The sequence below is a fragment of the Prionailurus viverrinus genome, chromosome E1 (genome assembly GCF_022837055.1).
Source record: "Prionailurus viverrinus isolate Anna chromosome E1, UM_Priviv_1.0, whole genome shotgun sequence".
In the NCBI taxonomy this organism is placed as follows: domain Eukaryota; kingdom Metazoa; phylum Chordata; class Mammalia; order Carnivora; family Felidae; genus Prionailurus; species Prionailurus viverrinus.
The window spans coordinates 904,407-923,561 of NC_062574.1; the positions used below are offsets into that span (position 1 = coordinate 904,407).

Consider the following 19,155-nt stretch of genomic DNA (forward strand, 5'->3'; position numbering starts at 1 on the left):
GACGGATGTGAACCAGAGAGCGCAGCGGTGTTCCAGTAAAACTTTATTAACAGCAATGGGCGCGGGCCAGATTTGCTTCTCGGCTGTCGCCTGCGGGTCCCTGCATTAGAGGGACCAGGGGCTCAGGCCTGGAGGCCCCAGAGGAGGGGTGGCAGCTGAAGGAAATGAGGACAGCCTCTCTTGGCGGTGGGGGGGGGTGACAGGGGCCTCACCCCAGAGGTCACCCAAACGCTGCCTTGCCTCTCTGGGGGTCCACCTGCCCTGGGCCCCGAGTCCCCTCATTCAAGGCCTTGCTACGGCTCTGATGGCTCCAAGCAGACAGTTTTAAAATTTGCAGCTCTCCACTTTTCAGGAGGGTGCTCGGCCCCCATTTCCGTCCCTCACTAGAGGTCCCCCGATGGCACGCACGTGGTTGCTGTTGTTACTGGCGAGGGAAGCAGGACAGCCTCTTCCGGGACACCCTCCCTGGCCTCGGGGATGGCGTGTGCGCTGGCCCGGCCCTGGGGGGACAACGGCTTCTGGTTGTGTTGGTCTGGAGGCGGGGGCTGGACGCTGTCGTTCCAGCTGGGTCCCCGGGGACGCTGGGGCTCCAGGGAGGGAGGCCTGCAGGTGCTGAGTCCTCTGTCCCCCTGCAGGAGAACTGTATCGGGTTTCCTTGAGAAGACAGAGGTTCCCCGCCCAGGGCAGCATCGAGATCCACGAAGACAATGAGGTGGGCGGGGCTCCTGGTGGTGTCTGGGCTCCCTGTGGTCAGGACTTCAGGGGGACCCCCAGGCCGGTGGACATTTGACTTGCTCTTCACCGGACTTGCCGTGCGACCCTGGGCAGGTCCTTGTCTGTCTCTGGGCCTCCGGCTCAGACCCCCTCAAGAAGGGTCTCTTGGGGCCCTTGGGGCCTTGACAGCGAGGGGCTTGCTCCGCCAGCAGCCTGGGCGGCCCCCTCTGCGTGCACAGGGGGCCACACCGGGGGCCGAGAGTCCCCGCGCCTGCGCCCCCTCTCCCTGCCTTCCGTGTCTACCCCGCCCAATGTCCTCCTCAGGAAGGCTGCCCGCGGCGCTCCTGCAAGACACACGTGCTCCTGCTGGTGCTCCACGGGGGCAACGTCCTGGACACGGGTGCGGGGGACCCAGCTTGCAAGGCGGCCGACATCCACACCTTCGGCTCCGTGCTGGAGAAGGTCACGCGTGCCCACTTCCCGGCAGCCCTGGGCCACATCCTCATCAAGTTCGTGCCCTGTCCTGCCGTCTGCTCCGAGGCCTTCTCGCTCGTCTCTAAGTGAGTCCCTTCTGCCCACGTGGACTGGCCAAGGTTGGTGGGGTTGACGAGGGAGTGCTGTCCCGGCGCGGGGGGGGGGGGGGGGGCGGGGGGTGCCTGCCGGGGCGTCCACGGGATGTCAGGCGCTGACTGGCCATGAACACGCTGGCGGGGAGTGGTCAGCGAGGGTCCCGAGCAGTTAGCAGGTGTGCGCCCGGCCTGCCCTGCCCTGCCGAGCCCGGCGGTGCTGGCTCCCTGTGCTCAGTAGGCCCTGGTCCCCTGGCCCCGAGGACGCTGAGGCCCCGGGAGTCCCAGCAGTTGCCCCCAGGGTTACCCAGAGAATGGAGCCGGGAATCGAACCCGGGCAGCCTGGCTTTCCCGCCGCACGGTCAGAGGCCGGTGCGGGTGTGTGTTCTGATGCGGGCGGGCCATGCGCTCTGGACGCCCGGGAAGAGCCAGGGAACCTTCCCCGGCCTGTGTCATCTGTAACGTGGGGACGATCGCGTCGGGAGCACCGCGTGGAGTGTTTGCGAGGACGCTGAGCGCTAGTGTGACTCGCGGCTTCGTCCTCCAGCGTGGATGGCGCTCTCTCGAGGACAGTGGGCTGGGGAGAGGGTGTCCGGGTCCCCACAGAGAAGCCGGCTGCAGGGGATAAGGCATCAAGCTCCCCAGGCCTGGTTCCTCACCCCCCTCCCGTCCCCAGTGGGGTCGTGTCGGGCCCTGGGTGGGGGTGGGGTGGGGCGGGGGCTCCAGCCAGCCGGCTCTGATGCCCCAGGGGACCACGGCGGGCAGGGTGGGGGTGGGGGCCGGGCAGGAGCTGGTCCCCGAGGGGTCTGAGCTACGGCAGAGGGAAGGGCTTGCACGTGGGAAGCAGGGCAGCGAGGATGCCGTAGAGCAAGCTCTCGGTCCTTTCTGGGCTCACACCTTTCTGCAAAGCCCACGGCCCTGGACCCTCGCCCCAGGACGGTGCACACCATGTCATGCGCACAGCTACGTGTCCATCTCCAAGCTGTGGCTGACGCAGGTCCCCTTGCCTGGAACCCTCTCTCTCCTCGTCTGTAGCGTCCGTAAAGCCTTCCTTGAGGCCTAGTCCAGATTGCACCTCCTCTGGGAAGTCTGCTATGATACGTCCCCACCCTGATCCACACCAGGCGGCTTCCTCCAAATCGGGGTGTCCCTTGGGGCCGTGCAGAAGAGGGCAGGGGAAGGTGGCCGGCCAGGAGACGCCAGGCCCGCATCCCGGGCTGGCGCGGGGACGATGCCCCCACCTGCACTTTGTTTCTTGTGGCTCCTGCCTGGTTCTGCTTCGAGGGCCCCGAGCAGGGGCCTAGCCACGGCCGGCCCGTGCTCTCCTCTGCCCGGCGCGCAGCCCCAGACCTGCCCCTGCCTGAGCCCGGCCAGCCTTACCTTGACCCTGTCTGCAGCCTGAACCCCTACAGCCACGATGAGGGCTGCCTCGGCAACAGCCAGGACCACGTCCCCTTGGCCGCCCTGCCCCTGCTGGCCATCTCCTCTCCGCGGTACCAAGACGCAGTGGCCACCGTCATCGAGCGGGCCAACCAGGTCTACACAGAGTTCCTCAAGTCCCCTGACGGAATCGGCTTCAGTGGGCAGGTATGACAGCCTGCCTCCCTAACCAGCCCTGACCTAGCCTGACCGCTGTCCTCAGGCTGACCCTGACCCGAGTCTGACCCCTGACCTGAGTCTGACCCCTGACCCTGGCCTGACAGCTGCCTTCAGGCTGACCCTGACCCGAGTCTGACCCCTGACCCTGGCCTGACAGCTGCCTCAGGCTGACCCTGACCCGAGTCTGACCCCTGACCCTGGCCTGACTGCTGTCCTTACGCTGACCCTGACCCGAGTGTGACTCCTGACCCTGGTCTGACTGCTGTCCTCAGGCTGACCCTGACCCGAGTCTGACCCCTGACCTTGGCCTGACTGCTGTCCTTAAGCTGACCCTGACCCGAGTGTGACTCCTGACCCTGGTCTGACTGCTGTCCTCGGGCTGACCCTGACCCGAGTCTGACCCCTGACCCTGGCCTGACAGCTGCCTTCAGGCTGACCCTGACCCGAGTCTGACCCCTGACCCTGGCCTTACAGCTGCCTTCAGGCTGACCCTGACCTGAGTCTGACCCCTGACCCTGGCCTGACTGGTGTCCTTACGCTGACCCTGACCCGAGTCTGACCCCTGACCCTGGCCTGACAGCTTCCTTCAGGCTGACCCTGACCTGAGTCTGACCCCTGACCCTGGCCTGACAGCTTCCTTCAGGCTGACCCTGACCTGAGTCTGACCCCTGACCCTGGCCTGACTGGTGTCCTTACGCTGACCCTGACCCGAGTCTGACCCCTGACCCTGGCCTGACAGCTTCCTTCAGGCTGACCCTGACCTGAGTCTGACCCCTGACCCTGGCCTGACTGCTGTCCTTACGCTGACCCTGACCCTAGTTTGACTGCTGCCCTCAGGCCGACCCTGACCCAGCATGAACACCCATCCCCCACAGGGGTTCTGTCAGTGGCTCTCCGGGACAGGTCCCTTATTCTGCCAGGGACAGGGGACTGGTGCTCTGGCCGGGTACGGGGGCGGTGGGTCAGCGGCGGGCGGGCCTTTAGCCCCAGCTGTGTGTGCCCCAGGTGTGTCTCATCGGGGACTGTGTGGGGGGCCTCCTGGCCTTCGATGCCATCTGCTACAGCGCGGGGCCCTCGGGTGACAGTCCGGGCGGCAGCAGCCGGAAGGGCAGCATCAGCAGCACCCAGGTGCGGGCCAGCCGGTGGGGGTCGGGGAGGGGCCTGTCCTGGGGAGGTGAGGCGGGCCTTCACCCCGGTACGCGGTCGCTACCCCGGAAGCGTTGCCCTACGGGAGGAGGGCGGGTTTAGGCCGGGGTCGGGCGCCTACGTCCGGACCCCCGGTGGGTCGCCCCGGGCCGAAACCCCGCCGTGACTCGGTGGCTCCCGCGCTCCTTCCCGCGTCTGGGGAGAAAGGGGTTCATCCGCGCCGGGGGGAGGACGCGGGGCCCCGGAGTCTGTGGTGGCTGCAGTGCTCTCCTGTCCTCTGCGTGACCCCAAAGGACGCCCCCGTCGTGGCGGACGAGGCGTGCGGTCTGGCCGGCAGCAAGCGTCTCAGCAAGAGCAGCATTGACGTCTCCGGCGTGCCGGACGAGGACGCCTCGGAGCCCCAGAGGCCGTTGCCTCGGAAACAGAGCGACTCCTCCACCTACGACTGTGAGGCCATCGGCCAGCATCATGCCTTCCTGTCCAGGTAGCCGCCTCCCGGGCCCCGTCTTCCTTCCAGCGCGGCGTCCGGGGCGGCGAGGACCGGCCCTGGGGCCCAGGCCCTTTCGGGAGGCCTGTAGACGGGCGCGGAGAGGCTGGGACCCCGGCCACTCCCCGTGGGCCCTGCGCCCCGTCCCTGCGCCGCCCCGACTTGGCGGAGGGAGGGGACGGCCCTCCAGCGTCGCGGACGCTCAGTGTCAGCCTCTGGCAAAGGGAAAATTACACCCGGCCCGCTTCACTGCTGCTTAAGAAAAGGCGGTGGAGGGGCGCCTGGGTGGCGCAGTCGGTTAAGCGTCCGACTTCAGCCAGGTCACGATCTCGCGGTCCGGGAGTTCGAGCCCCGCGTCGGGCTCTGGGCTGATGGCTCGGAGCCTGGAGCCTGTTTCCGACTCTGTGTCTCCCTCTCTCTCTGCCCCTCCCCCGTTCATGCTCTGTCTCTCTCTGTCCCAAAAATAAATAAACGTTGAAAAAAAAAATTTAAAAAAAAAAAAAAGAAAAGGCGGTGGGAAAGTGGATGCGGGTGTGTTTTGCGAGCCGCTCCGGGGGTCGTTCTGTTTGTCAGACGGGGCAGTGGAGGCTCCTGGAGGCCGGGAAGCGTCCTGGGATCACACGGCCAGCGCCGAGCAGCTGGGGCCGGACTCCGACTCCTGGTCCCTGGTGCGGTCCCTTCTGCAGAGTTGAGTGAGTTACGGGCACACTCATCAGGGCACAAGGGACCCACCTAGGAAAGCAGGCCTTGTTCCGCGCTGTCCCTCCGTTCTCTGCCCTGTCTGTCCTCGCTCCTTTCTTACCCAGGGGGCAAGTGTCACGGGGCCATCAGGAGGTTTGCAAAATAGGTCCCCTGTGACCGCTTTGGGGTCTTCCTCTTTGTACGTATTTTGTACGTCCTTTGCGTTTAGTTTTCCTTGGAAAAAGAACTCTTCTACCGGGATCTTTTCTGATCCTTTGCCTACATAATACGTATTCGGTAAATATTCTTAACGGGGAGCGTTTCACTGGGTGAGCGGACAGATAGCTCCCTTCATCCCAGTAATTGGATACTTGGCTCCTTCCAGTTCTGGGAAGTTACAGCGTGCGTAAACGTTTGCGCGTGTGTAGGGCTGTTTCATTCGGGTGCATTCGTTCCCCGAAGAGAAATCCTTCCATCAAAGGCCCCGCACATTCAAATCTCTGACTATTCGAAGCCCCTCTGTCAGCCTCAGTTCGCATCAGGCTTGCAGGGTGAAGTCGTGACTTTTCTGGTTCACTCTTGAAAAGTCCTTAGGAAGGCCCCAAATCCGGAGGGCGACAAGAAGTTGGAGGCTTCTGGTAGCCGGTTCAGCTCAGCCAGCTTGTCCCTCTAGCGTAGGGACAGATGGCCGTTTCGTCAGACGCCGGCGCTGTCCTCGCGGGGAGAGACAGGAGCCCGAGGACTCAGATCCGGCTACCCCGACCCCTCACGCACCGCCGGTGGGGGACTGGCCCGCGCTCTTTCCGTTGTTATTTCTCAAATTTCCTCTCTCCTCCATCTGGAGTATTCTAGTTGAATTTGCGTTCAGTTACTTGATTCGTAGATCACGGGATCCCACTGGATCGTCTCACACCCTGAGCTGCACTTAAGTGCCACCTGGACGGTCCAGGGGCGCCCGGCTTTCCTGCCCGCCAGGCCTCGGCGGCCGCTCTGGGTCCGGAACAGCATCGGCCCGGCTCTCGGGAGCAGTGGCGCCCGGGCTGGGACTGGGGGCAGTTCTGTGTGTCCCACCTTTCTCTTCAAGCCCTGCTCCCTGTGCAGGTGGTGCGGGAGGGAAGTGCACGCTATCTGCATCTGGTTCTGCAGGTGGCCTGGGACCCGGGTGACAATGAACTTGCCCGATTCTGCAGGGCCGGCTCCGTCCGGCTGGTCTGCGTACTGGCCAGGCCAGGCTCCGCCGGCAGACGGTGCGGGAGCTCACCCGGGGCCCTTGCGAAGCCGGCCCGATGGGGCAGGCCTGACAGCCTGCAGGATGCTTAGGTGCTCTTAGGCCCTCAGCCCAGCTGAGAAAATGTTTTACCGGATCGTGGCCGTGAGCGTCTGTCCAAGTACGGTCTCTGGCTGCCGGCAGGTGACAACGGCAGAGTTGGGTAGATGTGACGGAGGCCGTACGGCCCCGTGGTCTAAACCATTTACCGTCTGGCCCTTCAGAGGAAAAGGGCCGTCGGCCGGGCCCCGGTGGCCCGCGCCAGGGTGGCCGTCAGCTCTCCGGGCTGGCCGGTGGGCTCTGACTCTGGGCCCCGCCGCGGAGGCGGTGGGCTGGGCACTCCCCGCTCAGCCTACGCGCCCCCGCTCCTTTGCTGACCGCCCTCCCGGGGCTCTCTCCCCTGGGCAGCATCCACTCGAACGTGCTGAAGGACGAGGCCGAGCCCCCCGCGGCTGGGGGGCTCCCGCCGCCCGAGGTCAGCCTGGGTCGCTTGGACTTCGACGTGTCCGACTTCTTCCTCTTTGGCTCGCCCCTGGGCCTGGTCCTGGCCATGCGGAGGACAGTGCTGCCGGGACTGGACGGTGGGTGGCGCTGCCGGGGCCTGAGAGGCCTTGTGTCTCTGGACCACGGTGTCGGGGCCTCCGGCTAGGGGACGGTGGGGGGGTGCAGGGAGGGGTGGGGTATGGGGAGGGGGGAGGGAGGGGCAGCCTCCCCGGGTGGGGCAAAGGTGAGCCAGCCCCGGTGGGTTTCACCTCCCTGTCACATGCCCCACGTGGACAGTTGTCATGCTCCACAGGAGGAGAAGCCACATTTACCCTCCTGCCGCCCTCCTTCCCCGGCACCCCCAGGCAGACCTTCTGCGGCCGGGGCGACCTCCCCGACCCCCGCACAGTCCCAGGCCCGCCTTAGTGCCCGCGGCCTGAGCACCTGCCCCCAGTGCTCTGAGATACACAGTGAGGTGATGTGCACCGGCCTGTGGTTTAGCAGTGAGTCTGAGGGGACAAGCGGCAGGGGCACCTCAAGGCCCACACGTCAGGGCTTCTCAAACTCCTTTTCCACAGCGCTCCCCAGCAGCCGCCACCGTGGGACGGAGAAGGGAGGGGCTCTCCTTGAAGCGGGGAGGGGTGAGGCGGAATCCCACACCGCCTCCAAGTTGGCGAGGGGACCTGGGTCTCCCAGGACTCTGGACTCCGGACCCTTCAGTCCCCCCACCCCGGGGGAGGGGGACACGGGGAGGCCTCGGGGGAAGACACCTGCCGGGCTGGGGGGAGAAGTGTTCTGCGGCTCTGGCCAGCCTCGAGCCCTGTCTCCCGCCTGCCTGGGGGCTGAGCGGCTGGGGAAGGGGCCGCTGATTCCGACTGAGAGATCCTGGGTCTGCCTGGTAGATCACATGGAGAGTTCGCGGACGCCGGAAGGATTTGCAGGAGACCGAGCAGGGGCAACAGTGGAGGGAAGGCCTGCGTGGAAGAGGGGCTGCCTGAGCAAAGGCACAGAGAGGGGCGGCCGGCAGGCCGGGGTGGGGAACTGCAGAGGAGCGCCGGCCGCAGCCCTGGGGCCTAGAGCGCCGCTCCTGGTGGGGCAGGTTGGCAAGGCCCTGAATGCCAAACGCAGCACGATGGCTTTGGTCCTGTTGGTAGCAGGGAGCCACGGCATGTTCTTGAGCAGAGGGGTGGGCCACCCGAAGCCGCACTCAAGGAAGCCTGCTGGGCCCAAGGGAGCAGGAACTGGCAAGGGGCTTCCCCCACGTCCTCTCTGTCCCCCTCAGGCTTCCAGATGCGTCCCGCCTGTAGCCAGGTCTACAGTTTCTTCCACTGCGCGGACCCCTCTGCTTCGCGGCTGGAGCCCCTGCTGGAGCCCAAGTTCCACCTGGTGCCGCCCGTCAGCGTGCCCCGCTACCAGAGGTTCCCGCTGGGCGACGGGCAGTCCCTCCTGCTGGGTAGGCTCTCGGCGGTTGTGGGGGGGGGGGGGCGCGGTTGTGTGAGCGTGCTGAGCCGGGGGCTGGGCCCCGCCGGGTGGCACTCCAGGGCCACCCTCTCTGGTCCAGGCTCTCCACGCGCTGGCCGAAGGAGGGACTGGACTCCCCGCCGACCGGGGGCCACGTGCTCCAGAGCAGGAGGAGGGGGCGGAAACAGCTGCTCACCTGTGTGCACCCCTGCTCTGTCGGGGGTGTCTTGGGGCCCGGAGGCCAGGCTCTGCCCCTGACGGGCTCCTGGGGCCAGCACGCTGCTCGAGCCATCAGACCTGAGTGCAAGCCCGGGGGTCTGTGCTGGGTGTTGTTCCCCAGCCTCGCCCCTGGAGGTGCAGGGCCAGGAGTGTGTCATCCCGGTGGGCATCACGGAAGAGGGGGCCTTTGGCCACGGCATTTGGACAGGCGGAGCAGAGCTGGAGGATGGGGGTCGGGGGGCACTTGTGGGTGGAAGGAGCAGCGGGAACAGGGCAGGTGGGTCTGGGGGAGGCCAGTGGTCTCCAGGGCTGACACGGAGCGAACCAGGCACGGGCAGGGGAGGCCGGTGTTGGCGGTCGGGGCTGGGAAATCAGGGCCTGCATTCCACATGCTGGATGAGGAGGTTTGGTCAGAGCCTGTTCAGAAGTTTGGGCCAGACTGGGGGAGGGGGGGTGCCGTGCATGAGGCTCATTCAGGATCCAAAAACAGCACCCCCCCCCATTTTTAATGGAAACTTAATTTCCAAAGTCCTGCTTCGTCAGGAGCTTCCACAGACGGTCTCTCCCCCGTGCACCCGAAAATGTGTTGCTCTGGGCGGGGCAAGGCCCAGCCCCGGAGAGCGTCCTAGCACCTTGGCTGACACGCCTGTTCCCACCCGGGCTCGGCCGCAGGCCTCTGTGCCTCGGGGGGGGGGGGAAGGGGGGGGTCCGTGGAGGGGCACGTGGTGACCGTCCGCCTCCGGAGGTGCCCTCGGCAGTTCTGCCACAGACGGAGGGGATGGTTGGGACCCACAACTTAGAGGAGGTGAGACCCAGCCGGGCCCTGGGGTGCAGGCGCCCCGTCGAGCCCCGGGGGGTTAGGGGTGCGGGCTGCCTGTGGGGTGGGGGTGATGGTGAGCGGACCGGGGGGGCCCAGACTCCCGCCCGGTGCAGGCAGCTCCGGACACACGGCCTGGCCCTGACCGCGACCTTCCCCCACCAGCTGACGCTCTGCACGCCCACAGCGGCCTCTTCCTGGAGGGGGGCTCACGGGACAGCCCACCGCCCCCAGACGCCCCCGCCCCGCCTCCTCAGGCCCCGGGGGCCCAGTGCCCTGCACGGAGGATGAGCCGGGACAGCTCACACAGCGACAGCTCAGACTCCTCAGACAGCCTGGCCCCCGCGGGCGTCTCCCACAGTGAGTGAGGGTTTTCGGGGCGCTGCCTGCTTTGAGGGACAGGGACCCCCCCACCGCCCCGGGGCGGGCGCTGGTCCACTGCCGGGGCTGCTGAGGTCGGGCTGGGAGCGATAAAGGAAATTCATCCAGACTGAGCCCCGGGGCCGAGCCGTAACCCCAGCGTTTGTCTCCACGGGGCCAGCCCCTGCTGCTGGGGACTGGGTTGCAGGGCTCGTCCTGGGGACAGGCAGGAGAAGGGGCTGGTGGCTCACGGGAACCTGAGTGGTCACGTCCGGGGCTCTGGCCCCGGACCTGCGCCCCGAGTGGCCCGTTCACCGCGGGGTCCGTGTGCCGGGGCCCCACGCTGGCTCTCGGGTCAAGGCCCAGCTGGGCCACACGGTCCTCACCTGGATCTCGGGCCCACAGTCACGGCCAAGTGGTGGGGCGCCAAGCGTATCGACTACGCCCTGTACTGCCCCGACGTCCTCACGGCCTTCCCCACCGTGGCCCTGCCCCACCTCTTCCACGCCAGCTACTGGGAGTCCACGGATGTGGTAGCCTTCATCCTGAGACAGGTACTGCTCTCCCTCTCCGGGCCCCTCGGGAGGGCCCGTCCTGCTCTCTGGGGAACAGGTTATCTTGCGGGCCACACTGTGCCCTGGGAGGGCGTGGGGGTTACGAGGCCACACGGGGGGTTTCATGGAGAGCGCTGGCTTCTGGTCAATGGCGTGGCACTTTCTGGAAAATTAAACAGAAACCGCACAGGAGAATGGACCCGTGTTCCGCCTGGAGACGAGTCATAAATGCCTGTTCCTCTGAGGGTCTCAGTGTCCTCAGAGAGGCCGGTGACTGAGGGAGAGCCTGGGGGGGGGGGGGAAGGGGGCCGGGAGGCGGGGTCGGTGGCCAAGGGCGGGAGTTTGATTCTGTTCTGTGTCCCGCGAGAAGCCACCGCAGGGCTGAGCAAAGAGAGAGCTCGTGCCTGACCGTGTTCTGGGAAGGGAGTCCTGTGTCTGCTGCTTGAGGGGCCAGAGAGAAAGCCCCAGGCTCGTTACAAGGCCAGCCTGGGGGCCCGGCTTTGGGTCGGGAGCTGGTGCGGAGGCCCGGGGGGCCGGGGATGGGGCGACAGCAAGGCTTGCTGGCATCTGGGCGTGAGGGACCGAGGGCCGTGCTGCGGGGCCTGACGCCCACCTGAGCACCTGGGGGGCTTCCTGCAGGTGGGGAGGAGCAGGGCCAGGCCGGGGCGCAGGAAACCGAGTCTTGGGTCTGGGCCGGAGAAGCACGAAGGGAGGCGAGTGGCGGCTGGGGCTCGGCAGTCGCCGGTGGTGGGTGTCCCGGTGACGGGTGCGGCGCCCCGATTCTGAGGTGGGTTTTGCCCCCACCGAGCGGCTCTCCCCGCCAGTGGGGCATCCTGCAGCGTAGCCCAGTTGTGACCCCGCCGACCCCACGGCAGCGTCGGCCCCGCCAGTTCCGGGTGCAGGTCATTGCCCGGGCTTCCGGCCCCTGAGACGGACAGTCCGGCAACCCCGCCTCGGGTCCTGCCGTCCGCTGGGGCGGCCTCCAGAACCCAGGGAAACACCACACTCCCTGCCTCACCAGCTTCTTGTAAAAGTTCTCTGAGCCCCATCCTCTGGGGTTTTCCGGGAGGCTTCGCCGAACCGCACGGCTCATCGAGTCATTGGCCACCGGCGACCGACCAGACCTCCCGCCCCTCGTGGGTCCCCAGAGGTCAGGGGGTGGGACTGGAGGTGCCAGCCTCCGGTCACGTGCGGCCTGCTCCTGGCCACGGCCCCCCCTTGGGTGGGGTCCAGACGCCACCTCCCTAACAAACAAAAGGCATCTTGAGGGCTCTCTGGCATCGAGGAGATTCCAGAGGTTTTGGGAGCTCTGACACCGGATCTGGGTTTCCCACGTGGGAACCGGGGGTGTCGCTGTAGGCAGAGAAGTGCAGGGACGGGGACCCAGGGGGTGGAGGAGGAGCCCTGGAAGGTGCAGGAGAGCCGGGAGAGGGCGCGAGCCTCTGCGCTGGGCCGGACAAAGTCCGGGGGCTGCGGGGGGGTCTGGAGGAAGCCCGCGTGGGGCAGGTGCAAGGGGAGCAGGCGGGTGGGAGCCACGCAGGGTGAGGCTTCCGTGGGGCGTGGCTCCGACAGGCACAGGGTCCGTCCTGGGGACGCGGAAGGGCGTGACCCAGTGGGGGAGGGACGGAGCCACGGGGCTGGGTGGGAGGGAGGACCGGCTAGCTGCTGGAGCAGCGGGGCAGGAACGGGTCCGAGGGGGGGGGGGTGGGGGGGGGGCCGCGGTTTGGACGCCGTGCACAGAGGCTGCTCCCTGGCAGAACATCTGAGAGCCCGCGGCCTGGCCCCGGCTGTCAGGATGGTGGCAGACGGGTCCCGGGGCTCCCGGCCTCCCGAGGGTCCCAGGCTGGCAGGTGTGAGGGGTGGGGAGGGGCGCTGCCGGCCCTGACAGCCTTCTGGGAAGGAGGGAGCGGGGTGGGCCCGGCCGACCTGGAGCCCTGCTCGGCTGCCCGTCAGGTGATGCGCTACGAGAACGTGACCGTCAAGGAGAACGCGGGCCTGGATCCTGCGGCGCTGAGCCCCGCCAACCCCCGTGAGAAGTGGCTTCGCAAGAGGACCCAGGTCAAGCTGCGGGTATGTGGTCATTGGCACCGTGTCCTGGTGGGAGCGGGGGTCTCAGCTGGTCTCAGGGAGCGGGTGCCCTGGGGGCTGGGGCACCCACGTGGTGGGGGAGGGCTGCGGGTGGCAGGGAAGGTGGGGGTGGGGTCGGGGCTACCCGCGGTGGGGGGGGGGGGGGCCGGTTCCCGAAGGCCCGGCTCCAGGGGAGCACCAGGGCAGGGTCCAGGGCGCTGGGGGTGGAGCGGCTGCCGTATGTCAGGCTTCTGGAGACGCGGATGTGAGTCAGGGTCTTGCCCATGACCGTGGGGCTCACAGTCTGATTCGCCTCTGAGTACGTACGGCCCGGCGTGGTGTCTGCGGTGAGAGAGGAAAGCGCAGATTAGGAAGAAAACGGAGAGAAGGACTTGGGGCAGACCAGGCAGGGCTTCCCTGAAGGAGAGTCGCCTCCGTAGGGTATTGAAGGATGAATAGAAGCGTGGTATGCGTCACTTCATCTATGTACTCAGCAAAGCATCATCAGTTGTGGATGTGGCCCCCTGTGCCGGGTCCACAGACGCAGCCACTGCTCCGGTGGGCCGTCTGGTGGGGGCACCAGACGTGGACGCTGAGGACCCTGAGCGCGGACCGGTGCTCCGCGAATCAACCCAGTTCTTGCAAATGTATTTATTGAGCTACGGTCACGTTTTCTACAACTCGCCTGCCGAAGGGGGACAGTTCAGTGGATGTGAGCGTGTTCACGGATGCGCACAAACTTCACTACGGCCAGGTTTAGGACCTTCTCATCACTTCGGAAAGAGGCCCCTTTCCCCGTAACCGTCCCCCGACCGTGGTCCCTGCCCCTGGCCCCAGCTGTCTGTCTGCTCTGGGCCGTCCGTGTAACGGAACCATCCGGCGTGTTGTCTCTGCGTCCGGCTTCCTTCTCGGAGCCCTGTGCTCTGGGGGCGCGCCCACGTTGCGGCAGGCGTGGGTACCTCGTTCCGCTTGACGGCCGAGGATCTTCCCGCGGACGGACACGTTCCGTTTACCCAGTCATCGGCGGTTCGCACCTTTTCTCTACCGTGGGCGACGCTCCGGGCTCTCGTGTGTCCTCGTCTCTCGTGGGATCCAGCCGCCCCGGCGGGTGTGAGGCGGGGTCTCCGTGTGGTTTTGTTTCGCGTCTCCCCGCGGATAGGTGACACAGGCGTCTTCCCGTGTGTCTGTTTCCGCGAGTTAAGTCTCTCCTCCCTGGAGTTTTGGTGGTGTGGCCCGTGCCCCCTCCCGACCGTCTGTGGGTCCGGGTCCCCCGAGCCCAGTCCAGGGGCTGGTGCAGGTGGGGGGGGTCCCGCTGAATTGCACGCAGACGCCGTGAGAATGGAGGGCGGGGATCCGCGGGGTGCTTCTCGGACGCGGCCGGGCCAGGCCGTAGCAGGTGGGCTGGGAGGTGGGGGCAGACAGAGTCGGGGGGGGCCCTGCAGTGCCCAGCCCATGACAACTGGGGGCCACAGACAGGTCACCGGGCACGGCCGTGATGCCGAGCTCAGGATCCGGAATTCACCGCGGGGGCCTGGGCGTTGGCAGTTCTGTGCTTTGGCACGGCTTGTGTTGACTGAGGGTCCCCACTGAGGGCTGTAAGCAGAGCCCCGGCCAGGGGGAGCTCGGTGGGTGGGGACAGACGCCTATGGGAACGGTCACCGGCTTGAGGGGTTCAGTCTTGGAGCGAGGCTGGGGGCTGAGGGGGGCCTTTGAGCTGCGGGGTGAATTGAAACCAGAAGTGGAGAAGCCTGGGGACCCTGGATGCTTACAGACAAAGTGACTCCGTGTCTGGAATGATCCGCAGTGTGGGGGGTGGGGGACCCCAGGGAGGCCGTAACTGGTGTGGGGCGCAGGCGGGGTCCCCACGCACTTCTCCACGCTCTGACACGTTTACATTTCCCAGTAAGAAGACACACGGTAAGTGGCTGTGGGACGGGACCTGTGATGTGGAAGGCGGAACGGGAGGCGTCCTGGCAAGGTCCGGCCCAGGAGCCGGGGAGGAGGACAGCCAGGGGCCCGGCCGCCACCTCAGGGTGCGTGGGACAGTCAGGATCAGGGTGCTTGTCCGTCTGCGGGAACCCGGGGTCCACAACACACGGCTCAGAAGGGGTGACGCGGCAGGGACACGTGTGCCCCGCGGTCCTAAGGACAGCGTCGGGAGGAAGCTCACGGTCCAGCCCCAGTGGCAAAGGCCGAGTTGATCTCTGTTTTCAGAACGTCACCGCGAACCACCGGGCCAACGACGTGATCGCCGCAGAAGACGGCCCGCAGGTCCTGGTGGGGCGCTTCATGTACGGGCCCCTGGACATGGTGGCTCTGACCGGAGAGAAGGTGCGAGGGCCGGGCCGGGTGGTGGGGAGGAGCAGGGCCGGGAGGGTGAGTGGTGGGGAGGGCCCGAAGTCCGTGCGCCCAAGGGCTGGGCGTGGGGGCCGAGGAGCCGGTCGAATGGCCCCTGGCCCCCGCCTGCAGCCCCCGGCCTTCAGGGCGTCCCCTGGCCCCTCACCGCGTGCAGGTGGACATCCTGGTGATGGCGGAGCCGTCCTCGGGCCGCTGGGTGCACCTGGACACGGAGATCACCAACAGCAGCGGCCGCATCACCTACAGCGTCCCGCGGCCCCGGCGCCTGGGGGTGGGCGTCTACCCCGTGAAGATGGTCGTCAGGTAAGACCCAGGCGGATGGTGCCGTTCGGTGCCCTTCCAGCCGAGCCGGCCGGGTGATGGAGCCCTGGGGGTGCTTTCCGGGGGGGGGGGGGGGAGGGGAGAGAGAGGAAGACGACCGGCTGGCCAGCTGTGGCTTCAGGAGATACCGGCCCGCTGCTCCCTGAGCCGGGCCCGGGCCGACCCCTGGCCTCAGGCTACGAGCTGAGTGCGACGCGGGCCGACCACAGGCAGGTGCCTTTTAGGGGCGACCAGACCTTTGCGATGAGCTACCTCACGGTGCTGCCCCGGGGCATGGAGTGCGTGGTGTTCAGCATCGACGGGTCCTTCGCGGCCAGCGTGTCTATCATGGGAAGTGACCCCAAGGTCCGGCCGGGGGCCGTGGACGTCGTCCGGTGAGTGTTCCCTCCCGTCCCTTCCCAGAGGCCCCGGGAGAGCCGGGCCGTGTATTTTTCCAGAATTCCACTAATCTCCGGGGCAGGAACTGGGGAGTCCCGGGCACGTGTACCGAGGGTCCCCGAGAAACACCCTGCCACCGTCTGGACGCTAGCTCCCCCTCCCTCCCCCCTCCGTTTAATCTCTGCAGCCAGCCAAGCCTGGGCTCCCGAGTTCTGACTCCAGGCGGGGTCCAGTCGGCGTGTTCTGGTGGCCTCTGGGAGAAAAGGCTCCGAATGTAGCAGCCGAAAAGAATACTATTCCATCTCTCGCGGTTCCGTGGGTGGGCTGGGCTCTGCTCGGATGTCGTCACGTGGGGTGTTCCCGTGACTCACGGCCGGGTGGCGATCTGGGCTGGGGGGCGGGGCTCATCCGCAGGCTCCCCTCGGGCCGGGTTCGAGATGGCCTCTGTACTCAAGGAGGCTGGGCCCGCCCTCTGTCCGCGGGGGCCAGCCTGGGCCGTCTCGTGGAGACCCGGGTGGAGGCCGCAAGCCTTCTCAGGACCCAGCCTGGGGCGTCACAGTGACCTTTCTGCTGTGTTCCGCTGGTCATGAGTAGTGGCGGGATCTGCCCGGATTCACGGGGAAGGGACCGCCTAAACGTGTGAATACGGGACACGTGGCTCCCACGGGCCACCCTCTGAGCCTGACTCAGGCACAGTGATAAGGGGAAGATTGGAGCTCGTACAGCTGATTGGGGAGAGCAGGGCAGGCTTCCTGAGAGAGGTGGCGTCAGAGATAGTCCCCGAGGGGTGGCCGGGTTCAGTCCAAGCCGCTGCACAAAGATTAGCAGACGTGGGGAAGCGAGAAGAAAATAGAAAACAGGTTTTGATAGGCCAGAAAGGAGGACGCGGGGCGACAAGGACAGGAAGAGCAGAGCACGTGGTGGGATGGGGTCGGGGTGGTTGGATTTCGGAGGCCAGACCCGGACGGGGCCGGAGATGGGGCTGCAAGCAGCTGTGTGGAAGGGGGTCACCATAGGAGAGTGAGGGAGGAGCCACTTTCTCCCCTCCCTGCCTCCCCCCTCCCTGCCTCCCTCTCATCCCTCCCTCTCACCCTCCCTGCCTCCCCCCTGCCTCCCCCCTCCCCACCTCCCTCCCTCCTACCCTCCCTGCCTCCCTGTTTCCACCCCTGCCTCCCTCCCTGCCTCCCCCCACCCCATCCCTACCTCCCTGCCTACCACCTCCCTGCCTCCTCCCCTCCCTGCCTCCCCCCATCCCTGCCTCCCTCCTACCCTCCCTCCTACCCTCCCTATCTCCCTGCCTACCCCCCACCTACCTCCCTCCCCACCTCCCTCCCTCCTACCCTCCCTGCCTCCCCCCCACCCTACCTCTTTCCCTGCCTACCCCCCTCCCTGCCTCCCTCCCTGCCTACCCCCCTCCTTACCTCCCTCCCTGCCTCCCCCAGTTCCTGCCTCTCTGCCTCCCTCCCTCCCTCCCTCGCTGCCTCCCTACCAGCCTCCCTGTTTCCACCCCTGCCTCCCTCCCTGCCCCCCTCCCTGCCTCCCCCATCCCTCCCTGCCTCCCTGCCCCCCCCTATCCTTCCCTGCCTCCACCCCTGCCTCCTTCCCTCCCTGTCTCCCTCCCTCCTACCATCCCTCCCTCCCTCCCTGCCTCCACCCCTCCTTCCATCTCTGCCTCCTTTCCTGTCTCCCTCCCTCCCTGCCTCCACCCTTTTGTGAGGCTGACTCAGGGCCAGGCCCGGGAGCAAGGCAGCCCCACGGGGAAAACAAGTCTCAGGCATGAGAAACTAACCCCGGACTCCAGGTGAGCAGGACCGATGCCGGGCCTCAGCGTAGTAGCAGTGATCAGACCAGCCTGGACTGGGGACCCCAGGGTTAGCTGCCCTCCAGATGCCCCTGGCCCTGCGGGAACAGGCCCTGGACGGACGGGCTCGAGCTCCTGGCAAGTGTCCAGCTCGCCCTGTGAGGGTGGGTGGCTTATTCCTCTTACGTCTCCCCCCCCCCCCGCCTGTCAGCGCCCCCCTTCCACAGCTGGGAGTGGGGGGGCTGTGGTCCTCTCCCCCGGGGACCCATACCGTGGTCTTCACATGGGCTCCTGAGTCCCTGCCGTGTTCCATAGACCCTGCTGCTGATAAACGGACTACCGGGTCCAGCTCAGAACTAGCCAGAGTCCCCAGGGTGGCGTCTGAGCCTCTGTGGGATTATGGAACATCCCCCCGACCCCTCAGGGCGCTCTCCAGGTCTGGAGCCCCCCAGTCTATGGTGAGCCGGGGGTGGCCGGTGCCACAGCAGCCCCTGACAGGCCCAAGCTCATCTGGCATCTTGTAAGCAGGTCCCGTGTGAGGTCAACAGACAGCACAATCCCACCGTGCTGCGGGAGCAGACAGGGGAGGGACTGATCGCGCCTGGGAAGCTGGGAGGGCTTCCTGCACGAGGGGGCCTTGAGAGGGGATGGGAACGTGAGGAGATGAAGCCCTGAAGGGCGTCCAGGGGAGGGGTCCGCGGGCTGGGGTCCCAGCTTGAGCTGGAGCTCGAGGCCCGTGGGTGCAGCAGAGCAGCCCCGTGTGGCCGGGGTGATACGATGCTCGGGGGTAACAGGTGCACGGAGGGCTGGACACCTCGGGACGCTGGGGAGCCAGGGACGGCTTAGGGCACAGGAGCGACGGTCACCATGGAAACAGGACCAGGGGGAGCGCCACGGCCTCTGTCCAGTTCGCACTGTGCTGGTTGTGTCTGGACTCCTCCGTTCCCGCCTTGGGACGGCCCTTGTTTCAGTTCTTGTCCCCCCGTCACGGGTGGGGCCTGGAGGGGGTTGCACGGCCCAGGTCGGACTGGACTCGGGTGGGGGTGTGAGCGAAGGCCGAGGAGGGCGCCGAAGCAGGAGGGGGTCAGGGGTCAGGTCCTGCTGGTCGCTGGTTGGACGGGAGGCCGCTCACGGGAGCAGGAAGGGTGACGGGGACAGCCGAGGAGGCAGAGGTGGCGTGTGCTCGGCGGGGAAGCCCGAGTGACGTGGAGGCCTCGGGGACGGGGGCCAGTTTGGTGGTGGGCGAGCGGTGCCTGCGGGCCGTCCAGGGACACATCCCGACTCATGGGGCTCAGCCCCGCCGGCGTGTGGCTCCTCTGTCCTTCCCCGGGGTCCCGGCGCTGCTCAGGACGGCTGCGGGGGGGGGGGGGGGGGCGGGGGTGGGGGCGGGGGCGGGGGGGCTGGACCTGCGATGCCGTCCGTCCGCAGGCACTGGCAGGATCTGGGCTACCTGATCCTGTACATCACGGGGCGGCCGGACATGCAGAAGCAGCGGGTGGTGTCCTGGCTGTGCCAGCACAACTTTCCACAGGGCATGATCTTCTTCTCCGACGGGCTGGTGCACGACCCCCTGCGGCAGAAGGCCATCTTCCTCCGCAACCTCGTGCAGGAGGTGAGTGCGGGCCGGAGGCCAGACCCGCCCTCCACCTGCAGGTGCTGGGAGCCTCCACGGCCCCCGCCCCCACCCCGAGGTGGGCACTGTCACCCGCGGGGACAGAGGAGGGCGGGGAGGCTCCCTGAGGCTCGGTGACTCCCCCACGATCCCCGAGTCCGCGTCTCCTCCTTTACCTCCTGACCCCAAAGCCCGAACTCCGTGTCTGCGCCCGGTTATTCGTTCAGCCGACGGGTGCCCGCCACGCTCCTTCGGGGTCCTGGC

General features: G+C 67.0%; 1 protein-coding gene across 7 annotated transcripts in view; it reads left to right on the forward strand.

Annotated features, from left to right (window-relative positions):
- PITPNM3 (PITPNM family member 3) overlaps positions 1-19,155 on the forward strand; it is a 70,575-nt gene that overhangs the window by 45,832 nt on the left and 5,588 nt on the right. For 4 of the 7 annotated variants that reach the window (XM_047831737.1, XM_047831736.1, XM_047831738.1 and 1 more), the window contains 14 exons: positions 636-712; positions 1,039-1,274; positions 2,678-2,867; positions 3,885-4,007; positions 4,319-4,509; positions 6,869-7,041; positions 8,226-8,396; positions 9,606-9,800; positions 10,206-10,354; positions 12,308-12,424; positions 14,636-14,752; positions 14,934-15,082; positions 15,325-15,474; positions 18,708-18,891. In XM_047831737.1, the coding sequence (XP_047687693.1) occupies positions 636-712; positions 1,039-1,274; positions 2,678-2,867; positions 3,885-4,007; positions 4,319-4,509; positions 6,869-7,041; positions 8,226-8,396; positions 9,606-9,800; positions 10,206-10,354; positions 12,308-12,424; positions 14,636-14,752; positions 14,934-15,082; positions 15,325-15,474; positions 18,708-18,891 (2,222 nt within the window). Of the gene's footprint in view, positions 1-635; positions 713-1,038; positions 1,275-2,677; positions 2,868-3,884; positions 4,008-4,318; positions 4,510-6,868; positions 7,042-8,225; positions 8,397-9,605; positions 9,801-10,205; positions 10,355-12,307; positions 12,425-14,635; positions 14,753-14,933; positions 15,083-15,324; positions 15,475-15,665; positions 16,593-18,707; positions 18,892-19,155 lie in introns of those variants that run through there. The other 3 variants (XR_007146678.1, XM_047831742.1, XM_047831740.1) reach the window with 3 other exon arrangements.